Source organism: Bombina bombina, chromosome 4 (assembly GCF_027579735.1).
Source record: "Bombina bombina isolate aBomBom1 chromosome 4, aBomBom1.pri, whole genome shotgun sequence".
Lineage (NCBI taxonomy): Eukaryota > Metazoa > Chordata > Amphibia > Anura > Bombinatoridae > Bombina > Bombina bombina.
Window position 1 is genome coordinate 33,683,522 of NC_069502.1, and position 25,528 is coordinate 33,709,049.

The 25,528-nt window shown below is 44.0% G+C and overlaps 1 protein-coding gene across 4 annotated transcripts in view; it reads left to right on the forward strand.

The window, feature by feature from the left end:
* LOC128655873 (uridine-cytidine kinase-like 1) overlaps window positions 1–25,528 on the forward strand; it is a 226,687-nt gene that overhangs the window by 69,109 nt on the left and 132,050 nt on the right. For 3 of the 4 annotated variants that reach the window (XM_053709456.1, XM_053709455.1, XM_053709458.1), the window contains exons 1-3: window positions 103–261; window positions 7,026–7,225; window positions 10,061–10,167. In XM_053709456.1, the coding sequence (XP_053565431.1) occupies window positions 188–261; window positions 7,026–7,225; window positions 10,061–10,167 (381 nt within the window). In that variant the 5' untranslated portion in view covers window positions 103–187. Of the gene's footprint in view, window positions 1–102; window positions 262–7,025; window positions 7,226–10,060; window positions 10,168–25,528 lie in introns of those variants that run through there. The other variant, XM_053709457.1, reaches the window with a different exon arrangement.

The following is a 25,528-nucleotide window of genomic DNA, read 5'->3' on the forward strand; positions in this document are numbered from 1 at the left end:
CACACACACAAGGGCTATTCTGCACAGGGACGTGCTTGTTATTTTTATCTCAGCTGCAGGGTAACAGTTGCCTATTTTTGGCAGTGAGTTCTGGGCTGGGAGTTTGTTTACACTGAGACAGGTTTGGTGTCTAGAGGAGCAGTTTGTTTCTGCCTTGTGCTTAGTTCAGGGCTCTTCACCCCAAAAGATGAACCCGTCTGGTCCTGAGTGTTATTTTGGGGCTGTTATATCTGGGTGCTCCACATTCCACCCTAATCACAGGTACCTAAACTGCAGAGGGTAATACTAGGGCAGCATAGCAGAGGAGCGCTGTCTGAGAGGCAGGAAAGGAATAGCAGCGTGTGCACAGGGGCAGAGAGTGTGCTGCATTATGTGCTGTGTGAGAGGCAGTACAGGAACAGCAGATTGTGCACCGGGACAGCGGAGTGTGTTTATGTTCTGTGTGAGAGGCAGTACAGGAACAGCAGAGTGTGCTACATTATGTGCTGTGTGAGAGACAGTACAGGAACAGCAGTGTGTGCTACATTATGTGCTGTGTGAGAGACAGTACAGGAACAGCAGTGTGTGCTACATTATGTGCTGTGTGAGAGACGGTACAGGAACAGCAGAGTGTGCTACATTATGTGCTGTGTGAGAGACGGTACAGGAACAGCAGTGTGTGCACAGGGACAGCGGAGTGTGTTACATTATGTGCTGTGTGAGAGACGGTACAGGAACAGCAGAGTGTGTTACATTATGTGCTGTGTGAGAGACGGTACAGGAACAGCAGAGTGTGTTACATTATGTGCTGTGTGAGAGACGGTACAGGAACAGCAGAGTGTGCTACATTATGTGCTGTGTGAGAGACAGTACAGGAACAGCAGTGTGTGCTACATTATGTGCTGTGTGAGAGACAGTACAGGAACAGCAGAGTGTGCTACATTATGTGCTGTGTGAGAGGCAGTACAGGAACAGCAGAGTGTGTTACATTATGTGCTGTGTGAGAGACAGTACAGGACTAGCAGAGTGTGCACAGGGACAGCGGAGTGTGTTTATTCGCTGTGTGAGAGGCAGTACAGGAACAGCAGAGTGTGCTACATTATGTGCTGTGTGAGAGACAGTACAGGACTAGCAGAGTGTGCACAGGGACAGCGGAGTGTGTTTATTCGCTGTGTGAGAGACAGTACAGGAATAGCAGCGTGTGCACAGGGGCAGAGAGTGTGCTGCATTATGTGCTGTGTGAGAGACAGTACAGGAACAGCAGAGTGTGCTACATTATGTGCTGTGTGAGAGACAGTACAGGAACAGCAGAGTGTGCTACATTATGTGCTGTGTGAGAGACAGTACAGGAACAGCAGAGTGTGCTACATTATGTGCTGTGTGAGAGACAGTACAGGAACAGCAGAGTGTGCTACATTATGTGCTGTGTGAGAGACAGTACAGGAACAGCAGAGTGTGCACAGGGACAGCGGAGTGTGTTTATTCGCTGTGTGAGAGGCAGTACAGGAACAGCAGAGTGTGCTACATTATGTGCTGTGTGAGAGACAGTACAGGACTAGCAGAGTGTGCACAGGGACAGCGGAGTGTGTTTATTCGCTGTGTGAGAGACAGTACAGGAACAGCAGAGTGTGCTACATTATGTGCTTTGTGAGAGGCAGTACAGGAACAGCAGAGTGTGCTACATTATGTGCTGTGTGAGAGACAGTACAGGAACAGCAGTGTGTGCTACATTATGTGCTGTGTGAGAGACAGTACAGGAACAGCAGAGTGTGCTACATTATGTGCTTTGTGAGAGGCAGTACAGGAACAGCAGAGTGTGCTACATTATGTGCTGTGTGAGAGACAGTACAGGAACAGCAGAGTGTGCTACATTATGTGCTGTGTGAGAGACAGTACAGGAACAGCAGAGTGTGCTACATTATGTGCTGTGTGAGAGACAGTACAGGAACAGCAGAGTGTGCACAGGGACAGCGGAGTGTGTTTATTCGCTGTGTGAGAGGCAGTACAGGAACAGCAGAGTGTGCTACATTATGTGCTGTGTGAGAGACAGTACAGGAACAGCAGAGTGTGCTACATTATGTGCTGTGTGAGAGACAGTACAGGAACAGCAGAGTGTGCTACATTATGTGCTGTGTGAGAGACAGTACAGGACTAGCAGAGTGTGCTACATTATGTGCTGTGTGAGAGACAGTACAGGAACAGCAGAGTGTGCTACATTATGTGCTGTGTGAGAGACAGTACAGGACTAGCAGTGTGTGCTACATTATGTGCTGTGTGAGAGACAGTACAGGAACAGCAGAGTGTGCTACATTATGTGCTGTGTGAGAGACAGTACAGGACTAGCAGAGTGTGCACAGGGACAGCGGAGTGTGTTTATTCGCTGTGTGAGAGACAGTACAGGAACAGCAGAGTGTGTTACATTATGTGCTGTGTGAGAGACAGTACAGGAACAGGAGAGTGTGTTACATTATGTGCTGTGTGAGAGACAGTACAGGAACAGCAGAGTGTGTTACATTATGTGCTGTGTGAGAGACAGTACAGGAACAGCAGAGTGTGCTACATTATGTGCTGTGTGAGAGACAGTACAGGAACAGCAGAGTGTGCTACATTATGTGCTGTGTGAGAGACAGTACAGGAACAGCAGAGTGTGCTACATTATGTGCTGTGTGAGAGACAGTACAGGAACAGCAGAGTGTGCTACATTATGTGCTGTGTGAGAGGCAGTACAGGAACAGCAGTGTGTGCTACATTATGTGCTGTGTGAGAGACAGTACAGGAACAGCAGTGTGTGCTACATTATGTGCTGTGTGAGAGACAGTACAGGAACAGCAGAGTTTGCTACATTATGTGCTTTGTGAGAGACAGTACAGGAACAGCAGAGTGTGCTACATTATGTGCTGTGTGAGAGACAGTACAGGAACAGCAGTGTGTGCTACATTATGTGCTGTGTGAGAGACAGTACAGGAACAGCAGTGTGTGCTACATTATGTGCTGTGTGAGAGACAGTACAGGAACAGCAGTGTGTGCTACATTATGTGCTGTGTGAGAGACAGTACAGGAACAGCAGTGTGTGCTACATTATGTGCTGTGTGAGAGACAGTACAGGAACAGCAGAGTTTGCTACATTATGTGCTTTGTGAGAGGCAGTACAGGAACAGCAGAGTGTGCTACATTATGTGCTGTGTGAGAGACAGTACAGGAACAATAGAGTGTGCTACATTATGTGCTGTGTGAGAGACAGTACAGGAACAGCAGAGTGTGCTACATTATGTGCTGTGTGAGAGACAGTACAGGAACAGCAGAGTGTGCTACATTATGTGCTGTGTGAGAGACAGTACAGGAACAGCAGAGTGTGCTACATTATGTGCTGTGTGAGAGACAGTACAGGAACAGCAGAGTGTGCTACATTATGTGCTGTGTGAGAGACAGTACAGGAACAGCAGAGTGTGCTACATTATGTGCTGTGTGAGAGACAGTACAGGAACAGCAGAGTGTGCTACATTATGTGCTGTGTGAGAGACAGTACAGGAACAGCAGAGTGTGCTACATTATGTGCTGTGTGAGAGACAGTACAGGAACAGCAGTGTGTGCTACATTATGTGCTGTGTGAGAGACAGTACAGGAACAGCAGAGTGTGCTACATTATGTGCTGTGTGAGAGACAGTACAGGAACAGCAGAGTGTGCTACATTATGTGCTTTGTGAGAGGCAGTACAGGAACAGCAGAGTGTGCTACATTATGTGCTGTGTGAGAGACAGTACAGGAACAGCAGTGTGTGCTACATTATGTGCTGTGTGAGAGACAGTACAGGAACAGCAGAGTGTGCTACATTATGTGCTGTGTGAGAGACAGTACAGGAACAGCAGAGTGTGCTACATTATGTGCTGTGTGAGAGACAGTACAGGAACAGCAGTGTGTGCTACATTATGTGCTGTGTGAGAGACAGTACAGGAACAGCAGAGTGTGCTACATTATGTGCTGTGTGAGAGACAGTACAGGAACAGCAGAGTGTGCTACATTATGTGCTGTGTGAGAGACGGTACAGGAACAGCAGAGTGTGCTACATTATGTGCTGTGTGAGAGACGGTACAGGAACAGCAGAGTGTGCTACATTATGTGCTGTGTGAGAGACAGTACAGGAACAGCAGAGTGTGCTACATTATGTGCTGTGTGAGAGACAGTACAGGAACAGCAGAATGTGCTACATTATGTGCTGTGTGAGAGACAGTACAGGAACAGCAGAGTGTGCTACATTATGTGCTGTGTGAGAGACGGTACAGGAACAGCAGAGTGTGTTACATTATGTGCTGTGTGAGAGACAGTACAGGAACAGCAGAGTGTGCTACATTATGTGCTGTGTGAGAGGCAGTACAGGAACAGCAGAATGTGCTGTGTGAGAGGCAGGAAAGAAACAGCAAAGTTGTCAAGTGGTTTGTTTCTCTGGCTGCGGTGATAGTGCTGGTGTGTCTGTCCTTTCCTGCTCTGAGAGCGCTGGGGTGGCTATTCCTTCTTGCAGACAGTACAGGGGTGTTTTTCCCTGCCTGCTGTCCAAGTGCTGTGGGTGTGTACTTGCTTGCAGTGGCAGTGGCAGTGGCGTGGTGTGTACTTGCTTGCAGTGACAGTGCTGTTGTGTGTTCTTGCTTGCAGTGACAGTGCTGCGGTGTGTGTCCTTGCTTGCTGTGACAGTGCTGGGATGTATATCTGCCTGCTTTCACAGTGCAGGGGTGTGTGTCTCTGGCTGCTATTGCAGTGCAGGGGTGTGTGTCTCTGGCTGCTGTCACAGTGCAGGGGTGTGTGTCTCTGGCTGCTATTGCAGTGCAGGGGTGTGTGTCTCTGGCTGCTGTTACAGTGCAGGGGTGTGTGTCTCTGGCTGCTGTTACAGTGCAGGGGTGTGTGTCTCTGGCTGCTGTTACAGTGCAGGGGTGTGTGTCTCTGGCTGCTGTTACAGTACAGGGGTGTGTGTCTCTGGCTGCTTTCACAGTGCAGGGGGGTGTGTCTCTGGCTGCTATTGCAGTGCAGGGGTGTGTGTCTCTGGCTGCTATTGCAGTGCAGGGGTGTGTGTCTCTGGCTGCTGTTACAGTGCAGGGGTGTGTGTCCCTGGCTGCTGTTACAGTGCAGGGGTGTGTGTCTCTGGCTGCTATTGCAGTGCAGGGGTTTGTGTCTCTGGCTGCTGTTACAGTGCAGGGGTGTGTATCTCTGGCTGCTGTTACAGTGCAGGGGTGTGTGTCTCTGGCTGCTTTCACAGTGCAGGGGTGTGTGTCTCTGGCTGCTTTCACAGTGCAGGGGTGTGTGTCTCTGGCTGCTGTTACAGTGCAGGGGTGTGTGTCTCTGGCTGCTGTCACAGTGCAGGGGTGTGTGTCTCTGGCTGCTGTTACAGTGCAGGGGTGTGTGTCTCTGGCTGCTGTTACAGTGCAGGGGTGTGTGTCTCTGGCTGCTGTTACAGTGCAGGGGTGTGTGTCTCTGGCTGCTGTTACAGTGCAGGGGGGTGTGTCTCTGGCTGCTTTCACAGTGCAGGGGGGTGTGTCTCTGGCTGCTATTGCAGTGCAGGAGTGTGTGTCTCTGGCTGCTATTGCAGTGCAGGGGTTTGTGTCTCTGGCTGCTGTTACAGTGCAGGGGTGTGTGTCTCTGGCTGCTTTTACAGTACAGGGGTGTGTGTCTCTGGCTGCTGTTACAGTGCAGGGGTGTGAGTCTCTGGCTGCTGTTACAGTGCAGGGGTGTGTGTCTCTGGCTGCTGTTACAGTGCAGGGGTGTGTGTCTCTGGCTGCTGTTACAGTGCAGGGGTGTGTGTCTCTGGCTGCTGTTACAGTGCAGGGGTGTGTGTCTCTGGCTGCTGTTACAGTGCAGGGGTGTGTGTCTCTGGCTGCTGTTACAGTGCAGGGGTGTGTGTCTCTGGCTGCTGTTACAGTGCAGGGGTGTGTGTCTCTGGCTGCTGTTACAGTACAGGGGTGTGTGTCTCTGGCTGCTGTTACAGTGCAGGGGTGTGTGTCTCTGGCTGCTGTTACAGTGCAGGGGTGTGTGTCTCTGGCTGCTGTTACAGTGCAGGGGTGTGTGTCTCTGGCTGCTTTTACAGTGCAGGGGTGTGAGTCTCTGGCTGCTATTACAGTGCAGGGGTGTGTGTCTCTGGCTGCTTTTACAGTGCAGGGGTGTGTGTCTCTGGCTGCTTTTACAGTGCAGGGGTGTGTGTCTCTGGCTGCTGTTACAGTGCAGGGGTGTGTGTCTCTGGCTGCTGTTACAGTGCAGGGGTGTGAGTCTCTGGCTGCTTTTACAGTGCAGGGGTGTGTGTCTCTGGCTGCTTTTACAGTGCAGGGGTGTGCGTCTCTGGCTGCTGTTACAGTACAGGGGTGTGTGTCTCTGGCTGCTGTTACAGTGCAGGGGTGTGAGTCTCTGGCTGCTGTTACAGTGCAGGGGTGTGTGTCTCTGGCTGCTGTTACAGTGCAGGGGTGTGTGTCTCTGGCTGCTGTTACAGTGCAGGGGTGTGTGTCTCTGGCTGCTGTTACAGTGCAGGGGTGTGTGTCTCTGGCTGCTATTGCAGTGCAGGGGTGTGTGTCTCTGGCTGCTGTCACAGTGCAGGGGTGTGTGTCTCTGGCTGCTGTTACAGTACAGGGGTGTGTGTCTCTGGCTGCTGTTACAGTGCAGGGGTGTGTGTCTCTGGCTGCTATTGCAGTGCAGGGGTGTGTGTCTCTGGCTGCTGTCACAGTGCAGGGGTGTGTGTCTCTGGCTGCTTTTACAGTGCAGGGGTGTGCGTCTCTGGCTGCTGTTACAGTACAGGGGTGTGTGTCTCTGGCTGCTATTGCAGTGCAGGGGTGTGTGTCTCTGGCTGCTGTCACAGTGCAGGGGTGTGTGTCTCTGGCTGCTGTCACAGTGCAGGGGTGTGTGTCTCTGGCTGCTGTCACAGTGCAGGGGTGTGTGTCTCTGGCTGCTGTTACAGTGCAGGGGTGTGAGTTGCTGCTTGAGGTTATTTTTTGGGGGTTTGTGTCGCACTTATGGTTACAGCTCCAGTGTGTGTTGCTGCCTCATCAGTAACTGTGTCCCATGTCTTTTTGCAGTGACAGTGGGGAGGACTCATTAGATACGCTGCTCACCCGTCTCCCTCTCACCCCTTCATTGTCCCCACGCAAGCGCACAACCAGTCAGACTAAGACAGAACCTCCCTTACTGCGCACCAGCAAAAGAACCATCTACACAGCTGGACGCCCCCCATGGTACAATGAGTCTGGGACGCCCTTCAAAGAGGCATTTGTCATTGGTAAGGTGCTACTGAAAAAACTGAGGGGTGTGTGTCTCTGGCTGCTGTCACAGTGCAGGGGTGTGTTCAGCGATATGTAAGGGGGCTTATGTTCAGCGATATGTAAGGGGGCTTATGTTCAGCGATATGTAAAGGGGCTTACGGTAAGCGATATGTAAGGGGGCTTGTTCAGCTATATGTAAGGGGGCTTATGTTCAGCGATATGTAAGGGGGCTTACGTTCATCGACATTTAAGGGGGCTTACACTCAGCGACATGTAAGGCACTTTTGTTCAGCAGTTTGTTGCCCCTGGGCTTATGTTCAGCGATATGTAAAGGGACTTACGCTAAGCTATATGTAAGGGGGCTTATGTTCAGCGATATGTAAGGGGGCTTATGTTCAGCGATATGTAAGGGGGCTTATGTTCAGCGATATGTAAAGGGGCTTACGGTAAGCGATATGTAAGGGGGCTTGTTCAGCTATATGTAAGGGGACTTACGCTAAGCGATATGTAAGGGGGCTTGTTCAGCTATATGTAAGGGGGCTTATGTTCAGCGATATGTAAGGGGACTTACGCTAAGCGATATGTAAGGAGGCTTGTTCAGCTATATGTAAGGGGGCTTATGTTCAGCGATATGTAAGGGGGCTTACGTTCATCGACATTTAAGGGGGCTTACACTCAGCGACATGTAAGGCACTTTTGTTCAGCAGTTTGTTGCCCCTGGGCTTATGTTCAGCGATATGTAAAGGGACTTACGCTAAGCTATATGTAAGGGGGCTTATGTTCAGCAATATGTAAGGGGGCTTATGTTCAGCAATATGTAAGGGGGCTTACGTTCAGCGATATGTAAAGGGGCTTATGTTCAGCGATATGTAAAGGGACTTACGCTAAGCTATATGTAAGGGGGCTTATGTTCAGCGATATGTAAGGGGGCTTATGTTCAGCAATATGTAAGGGGGCTTACGTTCAGCGATATGTAAAGGGGCTTATGTTCAGCGATATGTAAAGGGACTTACTCTAAGCTATATGTAAGGGGGCTTATGTTCAGCGATATGTAAGGGGGCTTATGTTCAGCGATATGTAAGGGGGCTTATGTTCAGCGATATGTAAGGGGGCTTATGTTCAGCGATATGTAAGGGGGCTTATGTTCAGCGATATGTAAGGGGGCTTATGTTCAGCGATATGTAAGGGGGCTTATGTTCAGCAATATGTAAGGGGGCTTATGTTCAGCAATATGTAAGGGGGCTTACGTTCAGCGATATGTAAAGGGGCTTATGTTCAGCGATATGTAAAGGGACTTACGCTAAGCGATATGTAAGGGGGCTTGTTCAGCTATACTTAAGGGGGCTTATGTTCAGCGATATGTAAGGGGGCTTATGTTCAGCGATATGTAAGGGGGCTTGTTCAGCTATACTTAAGGGGGCTTATGTTCAGCGATATGTAAGGGGGCTTGTTCAGCTATATGTAAGGGGGCTTGTTCAGCTATATGTAAGGGGGCTTATGTTCAGCGATATGTAAGGGGACTTACGCTAAGCGATATGTAAGGAGGCTTATTCAGCTATATGTAAGGGGGCTTATGTTCAGCGATATGTAAGGGGGCTTACGTTCATCGACATTTAAGGGGGCTTACACTCAGCGACATGTAAGGCACTTTTGTTCAGCAGTTTGTTGCCCCTGGGCTTATGTTCAGCGATATGTAAAGGGACTTACGCTAAGCTATATGTAAGGGGGCTTATGTTCAGCAATATGTAAGGGGGCTTATGTTCAGCAATATGTAAGGGGGCTTACGTTCAGCGATATGTAAAGGGGCTTATGTTCAGCGATATGTAAAGGGACTTACGCTAAGCTATATGTAAGGGGGCTTATGTTCAGCGATATGTAAGGGGGCTTATGTTCAGCAATATGTAAGGGGGCTTACGTTCAGCGATATGTAAAGGGGCTTATGTTCAGCGATATGTAAAGGGACTTACTCTAAGCTATATGTAAGGGGGCTTATGTTCAGCGATATGTAAGGGGGCTTATGTTCAGCGATATGTAAGGGGGCTTATGTTCAGCGATATGTAAGGGGGCTTATGTTCAGCGATATGTAAGGGGGCTTATGTTCAGCGATATGTAAGGGGGCTTATGTTCAGCAATATGTAAGGGGGCTTATGTTCAGCGATATGTAAAGGGGCTTATGTTCAGCGATATGTAAAGGGACTTACGCTAAGCAATATGTAAGGGGGCTTGTTCAGCTATACTTAAGGGGGCTTATGTTCAGCGATATGTAAGGGGGCTTATGTTCAGCGATATGTAAGGGGGCTTACGTTCAGCGATATGTAAAGGGGCTTATGTTCAGCGATATGTAAGGGGGCTTATGTTCAGCGATATGTAAGGGGGCTTATGTTCAGCGATATGTAAGGGGGCTTATGTTCAGCGATATGTAAAGGGGCTTATGTTCAGCGATATGTAAAGGGGTTTACGGTAAGCGATATGTAAGGGGGCTTGTTCAGCTATATGTAAGGGGGCTTATGTTCAGCGATATGTAAGGGGGCTTATGTTCAGCGATATGTAAGGGGGCTTATGTTCAGCGATATGTAAAGGGGCTTATGTTCAGCGATATGTAAAGGGGTTTACGGTAAGCGATATGTAAGGGGGCTTGTTCAGCGATATGTAAGGGGGCTTATGTTCAGCGATATGTAAGGGGGCTTATGTTCAGCGATATGTAAGGGGGCTTATGTTCAGCGATATGTAAGGGGGGCTTACGTTCATCAACATGTAAGGCACTTTTGTTCAGCAGTTTGTTGCCCCTGGGATTTGTTGCAGGTGACTTGTCTATAGGTACATTTGTGTGTGTTTTTTTTTTTTTTTAACAGGTTTGTGTGGAGGAAGCGCATCTGGCAAAACTACAGTTGCAAACAAGATTATTGAAGCTCTGGATGTTCCTTGGGTCGTTCTTTTGTCTATGGACTGTTTCTATAAGGTGTGTATATGGTCTGCTTCTATAAGGTGTGTATATGGTCTGCTTCTATATAATGTGTATATGGTCTGCTTCTATATAATGTGTATATGGTCTGCTTCTATAAGGTGTGTATATGGTCTGCTTCTATAAGGTGTGTATATGGTCTGCTTCTATAAGGTGTGTGTGTGTATATGGTCTGCTTCTATATAATGTGTATATGGTCTGCTTCTATATAATGTGTATATGGTCTGCTTCTATAAGGCGTGTATATGGTCTCCTTCTATATAATGTGTATATGGTCTCCTTCTATATAATGTGTATATGGTCTCCTACTCTCCTTCTATATAATGTGTATATGGTCTCCTTCTATAAGGTGTGTATATGGTCTGCTTCTATAAGGTGTGTATATGGTCTCCTACTCTCCTTCTATATAATGTGTATATGGTCTCCTACTCTCCTTCTATATAATGTGTATATGGTCTCCTATATAATGTGTATATGGTCTGCTTCTATAAGGTGTGTGTATATGGTCTCCTTCTATATAATGTGTATATGGTCTGCTTCTATATAATGTGTATATGGTCTCCTTCTATAAGGTGTGTGTATATGGTCTCCTTCTATAAGGTGTGTGTATATGGTCTCCTTCTATAAGGTGTGTGTATATGGTCTGCTTCTATAAGGTGTGTGTATATGGTCTGCTTCTATAAGGTGTGTATATGGTCTGCTTCTATAAGGTGTGTATATGGTCTGCTTCTATAAGGTGTGTATATGGTCTGCTTCTATAAGGTGTGTATATGGTCTCCTTCTATATAATGTGTATATGGTCTCCTACTCTCCTTCTATATAATGTGTATATGGTCTCCTTCTATATAATGTTTATATGGTCTGCTTCTATAAGGTGTGTATATGGTCTGCTTCTATAAGGTGTGTGTATATGGTCTCCTTCTATATAATGTGTATATGATCTGCTTCTATATAATGTTTATATGGTCTCCTTCTATAAGGTGTGTATATGGTCTGCTTCTATAAGGTGTGTGTATATGGTCTCCTTCTATAAGGTGTGCGTATATGGTCTCCTTCTATAAGGTGTGCGTATATGGTCTCCTTCTATAAGGTGTGCGTATATGGTCTCCTTCTATAAGGTGTGTGTATATGGTCTCCTTCTATATAATGTGTATATGGTCTCCTACTCTCCTTCTATATAATGTGTATATGGTCTACTACTCTCCTTCTATATAATGTGTATATGGTCTGCTTCTATAAGGTGTGTATAAGGTCTGCTTCCATAAGGTGTGTATATGGTCTGCTTCTATAAGGTGTGTATATGGTCTGCTTCTCTATAAGGTGTGTATATGGTCTGCTTCTATAAGGTGTGTATATGGTCTGCTTCTATAAGGTGTGTATATGGTCTGCTTCTATAAGGTGTGTGTATATGGTCTCCTATATAATGTGTATATGGTATCCTACTCTCCTTCTATATAATGTGTATATGGTCTACTACTCTCCTTCTATATAATGTGTATATGGTCTGCTTCTATAAGGTGTGTATATGGTCTGCTTCTATAAGGTGTGTATATGGTCTGCTTCTATATAAGGTGTGTATATGGTCTGCTTCTATATAAGGTGTGTATATGGTCTCCTACTCTCCTTCTATATAATGTGTATATGGTCTGCTTCTATAAGGTGTGTATATGGTCTGCTTCTATAAGGTGTGTGTGTGTATATGGTCTGCTTCTATATAATGTGTATATGGTCTGCTTCTATATAATGTGTATATGGTCTGCTTCTATAAGGCGTGTATATGGTCTCCTTCTATATAATGTGTATATGGTCTCCTTCTATATAATGTGTATATGGTCTCCTACTCTCCTTCTATATAATGTGTATATGGTCTCCTTCTATAAGGTGTGTATATGGTCTGCTTCTATAAGGTGTGTATATGGTCTCCTACTCTCCTTCTATATAATGTGTATATGGTCTCCTACTCTCCTTCTATATAATGTGTATATGGTCTCCTATATAATGTGTATATGGTCTGCTTCTATAAGGTGTGTGTATATGGTCTCCTTCTATATAATGTGTATATGGTCTGCTTCTATATAATGTGTATATGGTCTCCTTCTATAAGGTGTGTGTATATGGTCTCCTTCTATAAGGTGTGTGTATATGGTCTCCTTCTATAAGGTGTGTGTATATGGTCTCCTTCTATAAGGTGTGTGTATATGGTCTCCTTCTATAAGGTGTGTGTATATGGTCTGCTTCTATAAGGTGTGTGTATATGGTCTGCTTCTATAAGGTGTGTATATGGTCTGCTTCTATAAGGTGTGTATATGGTCTGCTTCTATAAGGTGTGTATATGGTCTCCTTCTATATAATGTGTATATGGTCTCCTACTCTCCTTCTATATAATGTGTATATGGTCTCCTTCTATATAATGTTTATATGGTCTGCTTCTATAAGGTGTGTATATGGTCTGCTTCTATAAGGTGTGTGTATATGGTCTCCTTCTATATAATGTGTATATGATCTGCTTCTATATAATGTTTATATGGTCTCCTTCTATAAGGTGTGTATATGGTCTGCTTCTATAAAGTGTGCGTATATGGTCTCCTTCTATAAGGTGTGCGTATATGGTCTCCTTCTATAAGGTGTGCGTATATGGTCTCCTTCTATAAGGTGTGCGTATATGGTCTCCTTCTATAAGGTGTGTGTATAGGGTCTCCTTCTATATAATGTGTATATGGTCTCCTACTCTCCTTCTATATAATGTGTATATGGTCTACTACTCTCCTTCTATATAATGTGTATATGGTCTGCTTCTATAAGGTGTGTATAAGGTCTGCTTCCATAAGGTGTGTATATGGTCTGCTTCTATAAGGTGTGTATATGGTCTGCTTCTCTATAAGGTGTGTATATGGTCTGCTTCTATAAGGTGTGTATATGGTCTGCTTCTATAAGGTGTGTATATGGTCTGCTTCTGTAAGGTGTGTGTATATGGTCTCCTATATAATGTGTATATGGTATCCTACTCTCCTTCTATATAATGTGTATATGGTCTACTACTCTCCTTCTATATAATGTGTATATGGTCTGCTTCTATAAGGTGTATATGGTCTGCTTCTATAAGGTGTGTATATGGTCTGCTTCTATATAAGGTGTGTATATGGTCTGCTTCTATATAAGGTGTGTATATGGTCTCCTACTCTCCTTCTATATAATGTGTATATGGTCTGCTTCTATAAGGTGTGTGTATATGGTCTCCTACTCTCCTTCCATATAATGTGTATATGGTCTCCTACTCTCCTTCTATATAATGTGTATATGGTCTCCTTCTATAAGGTGTGTGTATATGGTCTCCTTCTATAAGGTGTGTGTATATGGTCTCCTTCTAAAAGGTGTGTGTATATGGTCTCCTTCTATATAATGTGTATATGGTCTCCTACTCTCCTTCTATATAATGTGTATATGGTCTGCTTCTATAAGGTGTGTATATGGTCTGCTTCTATATAATGTGTATATGGTTTCCTACTCTCCTATATAATGTGTATATGGTCTCCTACTCTCCTTCTATATAATGTGCATATGGTCTCCTACTCTCCTTCTATATAATGTGTATATGGTCTCCTTCTATAAGGTGTGTATATGGTCTGCTTCTATAAGGTGTGTATATGGTCTGCTTCTATATAATGTGTATATGGTTTCCTACTCTCCTTCTATATAATGTGTATATGGTCTCCTACTCTCCTTCTATATAATGTGCATATGGTCTCCTACTCTCCTTCTATATAATGTGTATATGGTCTCCTTCTATAAGGTGTGTATATGGTCTGCTTCTATAAGGTGTGTATATGATCTCCTACTCTCCTTCTATAAGGTGTGTGTATATGGTCTTCTTCTATAAGGTGTGTGTATATGGTCTGCTTCTATAAGGTGTGTATATGGTCTCCTTCTATATAATGTGTATATGGTCTCCTACTCTCCTTCTATATAATGTGTATATGGTCTCCTTCTATAAGGTGTGTATATGGTCTGCTTCTATAAGGTGTGTATATGGTCTCCTACTCTCCTTCTATATAATGTGTATATGGTCTCCTTCTATAAGGTGTGTATATGGTCTGCTTCTATAAGGTGTGTATATGGTCTCCTACTCTCGTTCTATATAATATGTATATTGTCTCCTTCTATAAGCTGTGTATATGGTCTCCTACTCTCCTTCTATATAATGTGTATATGGTCTCCTTCTATAAGGTGTGTATATGGTCTCCTATTCTCCTTCTATATAATGTGTATATGGTCTCCTACTCTCCTTCTATATAATGTGTATATGGTCTCCTTCTATAAGGTGTGTATATGGTCTGCTTCTATAAGGTGTGTATATGGTCTCCTTCTATAAGGTGTGTATATGATCTCCTATTCTCCTTCTATATAATGTGTATATGGTCTCCTACTCTCCTTCTATATAATGTGTATATGGTCTCCTTCTATAAGGTGTGTATATGGTCTGCTTCTATAAGGTGTGTATATGGTCTGCTTCTATAAGGTGTGTATATGGTCTCCTTCTATAAGTTGTGTATATGGTCTGCTTCTATAAGGTGTGTATATGGTCTCCTTCTATATAATGTGTATATGGTCTCCTTCTATAAGGTGTGTATATGGTCTCCTATATAATGTGTATATGGTCTCCTACTCTCCTTCTATATAATGTGTATATGGTCTCCTTCTATAAGGTGTGTATATGGTCTGCTTCTATAAGGTGTGTATATGGTCTGCTTCTATAAGGTGTGTATATGGTCTCCTTCTATAAGGTGTGTATATGATCTCCTATTCTCCTTCTATATAATGTGTATATGGTCTCCTACTCTCCTTCTATATAATGTGTATATGGTCTCCTTCTATAAGGTGTGTATATGGTCTGCTTCTATAAGGTGTGTGTATATGGTCTGCTTCTATAAGGTGTGTATATGGTCTCCTTCTATAAGTTGTGTATATGGTCTGCTTCTATAAGGTGTGTATATGGTCTCCTTCTATATAATGTGTATATGGTCTCCTTCTATAAGGTGTGTATATGGTCTCCTATATAATGTGTATATGGTCTCCTACTCTCCTTCTATATAATGTGTATATGGTCTCCTTCTATAAGGTGTGTATATGGTCTCCTTCTATAAGGTGTGTATATGGTCTGCTTCTATAAGGTGTGTATATGGTCTGCTTCTATAAGGTGTGTATATGGTCTGCTTCTATATAATGTGTATATGGTCTGCTTCTATATAATGTGTATATGGTCTCCTTCTATAAGGTGTGTATATGGTCTGCTTCTATAAGGTGTGTATATGGTCTGCTTCTATAAGGTGTGTATATGGTCTGCTTCTATATAATGTGTATATGGTCTGCTTCTATATAATGTGTATATGGTCTCCTTCTATATAATGTGTATATGGTCTCCTACTCTCCTTCTATATAATGTGTATATGGTCTCCTTCTATAAGGTGTGTATATGGTCTGCTTCTATAAGGTGTGTATATGGTCTGCTTCTATAAGGTGTGTATATGGTCTGCTTCTATATAATGTGTATATGGTCTGCTTCTATATAATGTGTATATGGTCTGCTTCTATTAGGTGTGTATATGGTCTGCTTCTATAAGGTGTGTATATGGTCTGCTTCTATAAGGTGTGTATATGGTCTGCTTCTATATAATGTGTATATGGTCTGCTTCTATATAATGTGTATATGGTCTGCTTCTATATAATGTGTATATGGTCTGCTTCTATAAGGTGTGTATATGGTCTGCTTCTATATAATGTGTATATGGTCTACTTCTATATAATGTGTATATGGTCTGCTTCTATAAGGTGTGTATATGGTCTGCTTCTATATAATGTGTATATGGTCTGCTTCTATATAATGTGTATATGGTCTGCTTCTATATAATGTGTATATGGTCTGCTTCTATAAGGTGTGTGTATATGGTCTGCTTCTATATAATGTGTATATGGTCTGCTTCTATAAGGTGTGTGTATATGGTCTGCTTCTATATAATGTGTATATGGTCTGCTTCTATATAATTTGTATATGGTCTCCTTCTATAAGGTGTGTGTATATGGTCTGCTTCTATAAGGTGTGTGTATATGGTCTGCTTCTATAAGGTGTGTATATGGTCTGCTTCTATAAGGTGTGTATATCGTCTCCTACTCTCGTTCTATATAATGTGTATATGGTCTCCTTCTATAAGGTGTGTACATGGTCTGCTTCTATAAGGTGTGCATATGGTCTCCTACTCTCCTTCTATATAATGTGTATAGGGTCTGCTTCTATAGGTTCTGCTTCTATATAATGTGTATAGGGTCTGCTTCTATAATGTGTGTATAGGGTCTGCTTCTATAAGGTGTGTGTGTGTATAGGGTCTATTTCTGCTTAATGGGTGTGCTTCTGTATGTTATGTATATTGCCAGGTTCTGTATGATTGGTATATTATTTCTGCATGGTGTATGTTTGTGTATATAGTCTGTTTCTTTTTATTGACACAATGAGTCCACGGATCATCTTAATTACTAATGGGATAGTCGCCTCCTGGTCAGCAGGAGGCGACAAAGAGCACCACAGCAAAGCTGTTAAATAGCTCCTCCCTTCCCTCCCACCCCAGTCATTCTCTTTGCCTAGGTTAAGTGCAAGGAGGTGGTAAATTAGGTGTTAGTAAAATATTCTTTAATCAAGAGTTTATTATTTTTAAAGTAATACAAGATTGTACTGCTTTGTTCTAGGGTGTAGCCGTAGTCCACATCAGTATCTTCAGTAGAGCAGTGGTGGCTTTAGAGCAATGGGTACTTGTGGGACATAATTCTCACTGCGCCTCCCATAAATTGTATGCTACCCTGTTTATGAAAGTCTGAGGGAGAAATACTCAGTACTTTTTGTCTTCCACAGGCCAATGTGAGGGAGAGGACCTCGCAAGCCGGATGAGCTGCCTTACTGCCGGGCAGATTTTTAAGGTAAGTGCTGACTTTTATTTTCTGGGGATACGTTCACAGAAAAATTGGCACTATATATATATATATATATATATATATATATATATATATATATATATATATTCATGGACACTAGATGACATCCCTAGGAGGGAGGAGATGTTATTGGGCAGTGACTGCAGGCACTGGAGGACGTGGAGAAGTGGCTCTATTTTTATTTGAGTGATTTAGCCATACTAGCAACTCCCAACGGCTTTATTTTACTTAGCAGCCATCTGGAAAGTTTAGCCTGATTACTCATGATAGAACTCATGTGAGGTGTTACGCATGTTAGGTGCAATTATTACTCCTTTTGGCTTCTTTTATTGTGCTAGCCGAGCTGGAGGTTTGTCTCTTTATCGCCATGATGTGTGTTAGTTCTCCCGACGGCTCCATTTTTACAATTTAGTCGCCCGGGAGGTTTAGCTTGTTGCGCCCACGATGGGCGGAGCTATGCTGTGTGGCATTGTTTGCGCGCCCTTTTTACAATTCCGGGAGAAGCTGCTGTGTTATGGTACACGGCAGGGAGATGCCATACTAGAAAGGTGTTTAAAGTAATCCGAATGCCTGCTATTGGTACCCCATCCAGTGGCAGGCAGAGTCCTTTGCAAATTTAGCTGAGGTCTGGGACTTTTCGGACTTATGCGTTATGGAATTCATTCTTTGTAAAAAGAAAGCAGTGTGTTTTAATTTGTAAAGACACAGTACCATATAATCTTAAGAAGTCAAACTGTAAATTAAGATGTTCCAAGAAACCTACACCATATTATTTAGTATATCCAATGTTAATGGATTAATTTAAAGTAACATTAGGACATTTCCTTTATTTAAAGACACAGTAACTCTTTTTATGATGTTCAATTTTATTGATTAAAATGAGAATAAGGATGTTATACACTTTATGCCTTCATACTAATGCAAAAACTTTTCTGCCTCATGTGAGTGGAGTTTACAGCTCAGAGATTACCCTTTTCTTAGAGCCAACATTGTCTCGAATGCTGCAAGAAGCATTCTGACCAGGTTCAATATATCCGCAGCCTTCTCCTCAAGTGTCCTAAAAACGTAGAGTCCATTTCTTCTGTTATGTGTGATCAGTCCACGGGTCATCATTACTTCTGGGATATAACTCCTCCCCAACAGGAAATGCAAGAGGATTCACCCAGCAGAGCTGCATATAGCTCCTCCCCTCTACGTCAGTCCCAGTCATTCTCTTGCACCCAACGACTAGATAGGATGTGTGAGAGGACTATGGTGATTATACTTAGTTTTTATGACTTCAATCAAAAGTTTGTTATTTTACAATAGCACCGGAGCGTGTTATTACTTCTCTGGCAGAGTTTGAGGAAGAATCTGCCAGAGTTTTTTACTATGATTTTAACCGGAGTTGTTAAGATCATATTGCTGTTCTCGGCCATCTGAGGGAGGTAAAGGCTTCAGATCAGGGGACAGCGGGCAGATGAATCTGCATTGAGGTATGTAGCAGTTTTTATTTTCTGAATGGAATTGATGAGAAAATCCTGCCATACCGTTAAAATGACATGTATGTATACACTTCAGTATTCTGGGGATGGTATTTCACCGGAACTACTCTGTTAAAGGTCACTAATCCTTTTAATAACTATTTATCATGTTAAACGTTTTTGCTGGAATGTAGAATCGTTTACATTGCTGAGGTACTGTGTGAATAAATATTTGGGCATTATTTTCCACTTGGCAGCCTTTTTTGCTTTTATTTGTGACAGTTTCGTTTCTCTTCACTGCTGTGTGGGAGAGGGAGGGGCCGTTTTTGGCGCTCTTTGCTACGCATCAAAAAATTCCAGTCAGTTACTTTTATATTTTCTGCATGATCCGGTTCATCTCTGACAGATCTCAGGGGTCTTCAAACTTCTTTGAAGGGAGGTAAATTCTCTCAGCAGAGCTGTGAGAATTCTTATAGTGACTGTGAATAAAATCGTTGCTTTGTATTTTTTATGTCAAATTTAATTATTGTTATTTTACTAATGGGAACAAACCTTTGCTAAAAGTTGTGTTGTTTTAAAGTTTGATGCTATAACTGTTTTTCAGTTCATTATTTCAACTGTCATTTAATCGTTTAGTACCTCTTTGAGGCACAATACGTTTTTGCTAAAAAAGATTATAACCAAGTTGTAAGTTTTTTTGCTAGTGTGTTAAACATGTCTGACTCAGAGGAAGATATCTGTGTCATTTGTTCCAATGCCAAGGTGGAGCCCAATAGAAATTTATGTACTAACTGTATTGATGCTACTTTAAATAAAAGTCAATCTGTACAATGTGAACAAATTTCACCAAACAGCGAGGGGAGAGTTATGCCGACTAACTCGCCTCACGCGGCAGTACCTGCATCTCCCGCCCGGGAGGTGCGTGATATTATGGCGCCTAGTACATCTGGGCGGCCATTACAGATAACATTACAAGATATGGCTACTGTTATGACTGAAGTTTTGTCTAAATTACCAGAACTAAGAGGCAAGCGTGATCACTCTGGGGTGAGAACAGAGTGCGCTGACAATACTAGGGCCATGTCTGATACTGCGTCGCAGCTCGCAGAGCATGAGGACGGAGAGCTTCATTCTGTGGGTGACGGTTCTGATCCAAACAGATTGGATTCAGATATTTCAAATTTTAAATTTAAATTGGAAAACCTCCGTGTATTACTAGGGGAGGTCTTAGCAGCTCTTAATGATTGTAACACCGTTGCAATACCAGAGAAACTGTGTAGGTTGGATAAATACTTTGCGGTACCGGCGAGTACTGACGTTTTTCCTATACCTAAGAGACTAACTGAAATTGTTACTAAGGAGTGGGATAGACCCGGTGTGCCGTTCTCACCCCCTCCAATATTTAGAAAGATGTTTCCAATAGACGCCACCACTCGGGACTTATGGCAAACGGTCCCTAAGGTGGAGGGAGCAGTTTCTACTTTAGCTAAGCGTACCACTATCCCGGTGGAGGATAGCTGTGCTTTTTCAGATCCAATGGATAAAAAATTAGAGGGTTACCTTAAGAAAATGTTTGTTCAACAAGGTTTTATATTGCAACCCCTTGCATGTATCGCGCCGATTACGGCTGCGGCAGCATTTTGGTTTGAGTCTCTGGAAGAGAACCTTAGTTCATCTACGCTAGACGACATTACGGACAGGCTTAGAGTCCTTAAACTAGCTAATTCTTTCATTTCGGAGGCCGTAGTACATTTAACAAAACTTACGGCTAAGAACTCAGGATTCGCCATACAGGCACGTAGGGCGCTGTGGCTAAAATCCTGGTCAGCCGATGTTACTTCTAAGTCCAAATTACTTAATATACCTTTCAAGGGGCAGTCTTTATTTGGGCCCGGTTTGAAAGAAATTATCGCTGACATTACAGGAGGTAAGGGCCACGCCCTACCTCAAGACAAAGCCAAAGCTAAGGCTAGACAGTCTAATTTTCGTCCCTTTCGGAATTTCAAAACAGGAACAGCATCAACCTCCACTGCACCAAAACAGGAGGGAGCTGTTGCTCGTTACAGGCAAGGCTGGAAGCCTAACCAGTCCTGGAACAAGAGCAAGCAGGCCAGGAAACCTGCTGCTGCCCCAAAGACAGCATGAATCGAAAGCCCCCGATCCGGGACCGGATCTAGTGGGGGGCAGACTTTCTCTCTTCGCCCAGGCCTGGGCAAGAGATGTTCAGGATCCCTGGGCACTAGAGATCATATCTCAGGGATACCTTCTAGACTTCAAATTATCTCCCCCAGGAGGGAGATTTCATCTGTCAAGGTTGTCAACAAACCAGATAAAGAAAGAGGCGTTTCTACGCTGTGTACAAGATCTGTTATTAATGGGAGTGATCCATCCGGTTCCGCGGTCGGAACAAGGACAAGGGTTCTACTCAAACCTGTTTGTGGTTCCCAAAAAAGAGGGAACTTTCAGGCCAATCTTAGATTTAAAGATTCTAAACAAATTCCTAAGAGTTCCATCCTTCAAAATGGAAACTATTCGGACAATCTTACCCATGATCCAAAAGGGTCAGTACATGACCACAGTGGATTTAAAAGATGCTTACCTTCACATACCGATCCACAAAGATCATCACCGGTATCTAAGGTTTGCCTTCTTAGACAGGCACTACCAGTTTGTAGCTCTTCCATTCGGATTGGCTACGGCTCCAAGAATCTTCACAAAGGTTCTGGGTGCCCTTCTGGCGGTACTAAGACCGCGAGGGATTTCGGTAGCTCCGTACCTAGACGACATTCTAATACAAGCTTCAAGCTTTCAGACTGCCAAATCTCATACAGAGTTAGTTCTGGCATTTCTAAGGTCGCATGGATGGAAAGTGAACGAAAAGAAGAGTTCTCTTTTTCCTCTCACAAGAGTTCCATTCTTGGGGACTCTTATAGATTCTGTAGAAATGAAGATTTACCTGACAGAAGACAGGTTAACAAAGCTTCAAAATGCATGCCGTGTCCTTCATTCCATTCAACACCCGTCAGTAGCTCAATGCATGGAGGTGATCGGTTTAATGGTAGCGGCAATGGACATAGTACCTTTTGCACGCCTACACCTCAGACCGCTGCAATTGTGCATGCTAAGTCAGTGGAATGGGGATTACTCAGATTTGTCCCCTACTCTGAATCTGAATCAAGAGACCAGAAATTCTCTTCTATGGTGGCTTTATCGGCCACACCTGTCCAGGGGGATGCCATTCAGCAGGCCAGACTGGACAATTGTAACAACAGACGCCAGCCTACTAGGTTGGGGCGCTGTCTGGAATTCTCTGAAGGCTCAGGGACTATGGAATCAGGAGGAGAGTCTCCTTCCAATAAACATTCTGGAATTGAGAGCAGTTCTCAATGCCCTTCTGGCTTGGCCCCAATTAACAACTCGGGGGTTCATCAGGTTTCAGTCGGACAACATCACGACTGTAGCTTACATCAACCATCAGGGAGGGACAAGAAGCTCCCTAGCAATGATGGAAGTATCAAAGATAATTCGCTGGGCAGAGTCTCACTCTTGCCACCTATCAGCAATCCACATCCCGGGAGTGGAGAACTGGGAGGCGGATTTCTTGAGTCGCCAGACTTTTCATCCGGGGGAGTGGGAACTTCATCCGGAGGTCTTTGCCCAAATACTTCGACGTTGGGGCAAACCAGAGATAGATCTCATGGCGTCTCGCCAGAACGCCAAACTTCCTCACTACGGGTCCAGATCCAGGGATCCGGGAGCGGTTCTGATAGATGCTTTGACAGCACCTTGGAACTTCGGGATGGCTTATGTGTTTCCACCCTTCCCGCTGCTTCCTCGATTGATTGCCAAAATCAAACAGGAGAGAGCATCAGTGATTCTAATAGCGCCTGCATGGCCACGCAGGACTTGGTATGCAGATCTAGTGGACATGTCATCCTGTCCGCCTTGGTCTCTACCTCTAAGACAGGACCTTCTGATACAGGGTCCATTCAAACATCAAAATCTAACTTCTCTGAAGCTGACTGCTTGGAAATTGAACGCTTGATTTTATCAAAACGTGGTTTTTCTGAGTCGGTTATTGATACCCTGATACAGGCTAGGAAGCCTGTTACCAGAAGGATTTACCATAAAATATGGCGTAAATACCTATACTGGTGCGAATCCAAAGGTTACTCCTGGAGTAAGGTTAGGATCGCTAGGATATTGTCCTTTCTACAAGAAGGTTTAGAAAAGGGTTTATCAGCTAGTTCATTAAAGGGACAGATTTCAGCTCTGTCCATCTTGTTACACAGGCGTCTGTCAGAAAATCCAGACGTCCAGGCTTTTTGTCAGGCTTTAGCTAGGATCAAGCCTGTGTTTAAAGCTGTTGCTCCGCCATGGAGTTTAAACTTAGTTCTTAACGTTTTACAAGGTGTTCCGTTTGAACCCCTTCATTCCATTGATATAAAATTGTTATCTTGGAAAGTTCTGTTTTTAATGGCTATTTCCTCGGCTCGAAGAGTCTCTGAGTTATCAGCCTTACATTGTGATTCTCCTTATCTGATTTTTCACTCAGACAAGGTAGTTCTGCGTACTAAACCTGGGTTCTTACCTAAGGTAGTCACTAACAGGAATATCAATCAAGAGATTGTTGTTCCATCCTTGTGTCCAAATCCTTCTTCAAAGAAGGAACGTCTTCTACACAATCTGGATGTAGTTCGTGCCCTCAAGTTCTACTTGCAGGCAACTAAAGATTTTCGCCAAACTTCTTCCCTGTTTGTCGTTTATTCTGGACAGAGGAGAGGTCAAAAAGCTTCTGCTACCTCTCTCTCTTTTTGGCTTCGTAGCATAATACGTTTAGCCTATGAGACTGCTGGACAGCAGCCTCCTGAAAGGATTACAGCCCACTCCACTAGAGCTGTGGCTTCCACTTGGGCCTTTAAGAATGAGGCCTCTGTTGAACAGATTTGCAAGGCTGCAACTTGGTCTTCGCTTCATACTTTTTCCAAATTTTACAAATTTGACACTTTTGCTTCTTCGGAGGCTATTTTTGGGAGAAAGGTTCTTCAGGCAGTGGTTCCTTCTGTATAATGAGCCTGCCTATCCCTCCCGTCATCCGTGTACTTTTGCTTTGGTATTGGTATCCCAGAAGTAATGATGACCCGTGGACTGATCACACATAACAGAAGAAAACATAATTTATGCTTACCTGATAAATTCCTTTCTTCTGTTGTGTGATCAGTCCACGGCCCGCCCTGTTTTAAGGCAGGTAAATATTTTTTAAATTATATTCCAGTCACCACTTCACCCTTGGTTACTCCTTTCTCGTTGATTCTTGGTCGAATGACTGGGACTGACGTAGAGGGGAGGAGCTATATGCAGCTCTGCTGGGTGAATCCTCTTGCATTTCCTGTTGGGGAGGAGTTATATCCCAGAAGTAATGATGACCCGTGGACTGATCACACAACAGAAGAAAGGAATTTATCAGGTAAGCATAAATTATGTTTTATCTAGTGCCCTGCGCTTCCTCCACGACCCCCCCTGGAGTTATTTTGCAAGACATCGCTTCCCGCTGGTGCTAAGCGGTCTCGGGTGCGTTGTCGGCTTTTCCCATGCTGCAGGGAGAGCTCAAGTGGAAAAATAAACATTCAGTGAGTGAGGTTTCTGTCACAGTTGTTGCTATCTCTGAGGTCCCCCCCCAGATACCTGATGAAGGGGATACTTCGGTAGCGTCTGAGGGTAAAATCTCAGATCTGACGTTATGATTCCTCCTACTGATAATGAAGTAATCTTCAGGTTTAAGCTAGATCACCTCCGGCTAGTACTTAATGAGGTTTTAACTACTCTAGAACGACTTCATGGTTGCTGTTAATTCTATGTGGTACCAACTCGAGCTTTTGAGATAATTGCTAAGGAATGGGAGAGATCGGGTATCCCTTTTTTCTACATTTCCTATATTGAAAGAGAGGTTTCCTTAACGGACTTCTCAAGGAGTCTTGGCAGATGGTACACCCCGTGGAAGGGACAAATTCCACGCTAGCCAGGAGATCTTCTATTCCCATAGAGCAGGGGTCAGCAACCTTCGGCTCCCAGATGTTTTGTAACTACATTTCCCATGATGCTCAGATAGCCTAAAGAGTGTCTCAGCATCGTGGGAAATGTAGTTCCAAAACATCTGGGAGCCGAAGGTTGCTGACCCCTGCCATAGAGGATAGTTGTTTCCTTTTCAGGACCCCATGGAAGGGTTGCTCAAGATGGCATCCTAGGTTTGGTATTGCTACCTCTGGCGACAGCATACTAGTTTATACCTTGTCTGGATCTATTCGGAAAGACTCTCCACACGATGCAATCTAGAATAGATAAGGCCCTTAAGTGTCCAACTCCTTTCTTACAGTACTTCCCGTTGGGTATTAAGCGGGGAACTAAGTTTTCTGGCTTACCATATTAGCTCGCAGAACTTATGGTTGAGATCTTGGTCTGAGGATGTGTCATTTAGCCTAGCCTTTGGCGATTCCTTGTTTGGACCGGGGTTGATGGAGAGGAAGTGAGGGTCATTCCTCCCTCTAGCTAAGATAAATTTTTCTTCTATAAGGTACGACGAGTCCACGGATTCATCCTTTACTTGTGGGATATTATCCTCCTGCTAACAGGAAGTGGCAAAGAGCACCACAGCAGAGCTGTCTATATAGCTCCTCCCTTAGCTCCACCCCCCAGTCATTCTCTTTGCCTACTCTAAGTACTAGGAAGGGTAAAGTGAAAGAGGTGATAAAATATTAGTTTTTAATTTCTTCAAGCAAGAGTTTTTTGTTTTAAATGGTAGTGGTGTGTACTATTTACTCTCAGGCAGCAGATGGATGAAGACTTCTGCCTGGAGGATGATGATCATAGCATTTGTCACTAAGATCCAGAGCAGTTCCCACAGAGGCTGAGGTGTACAA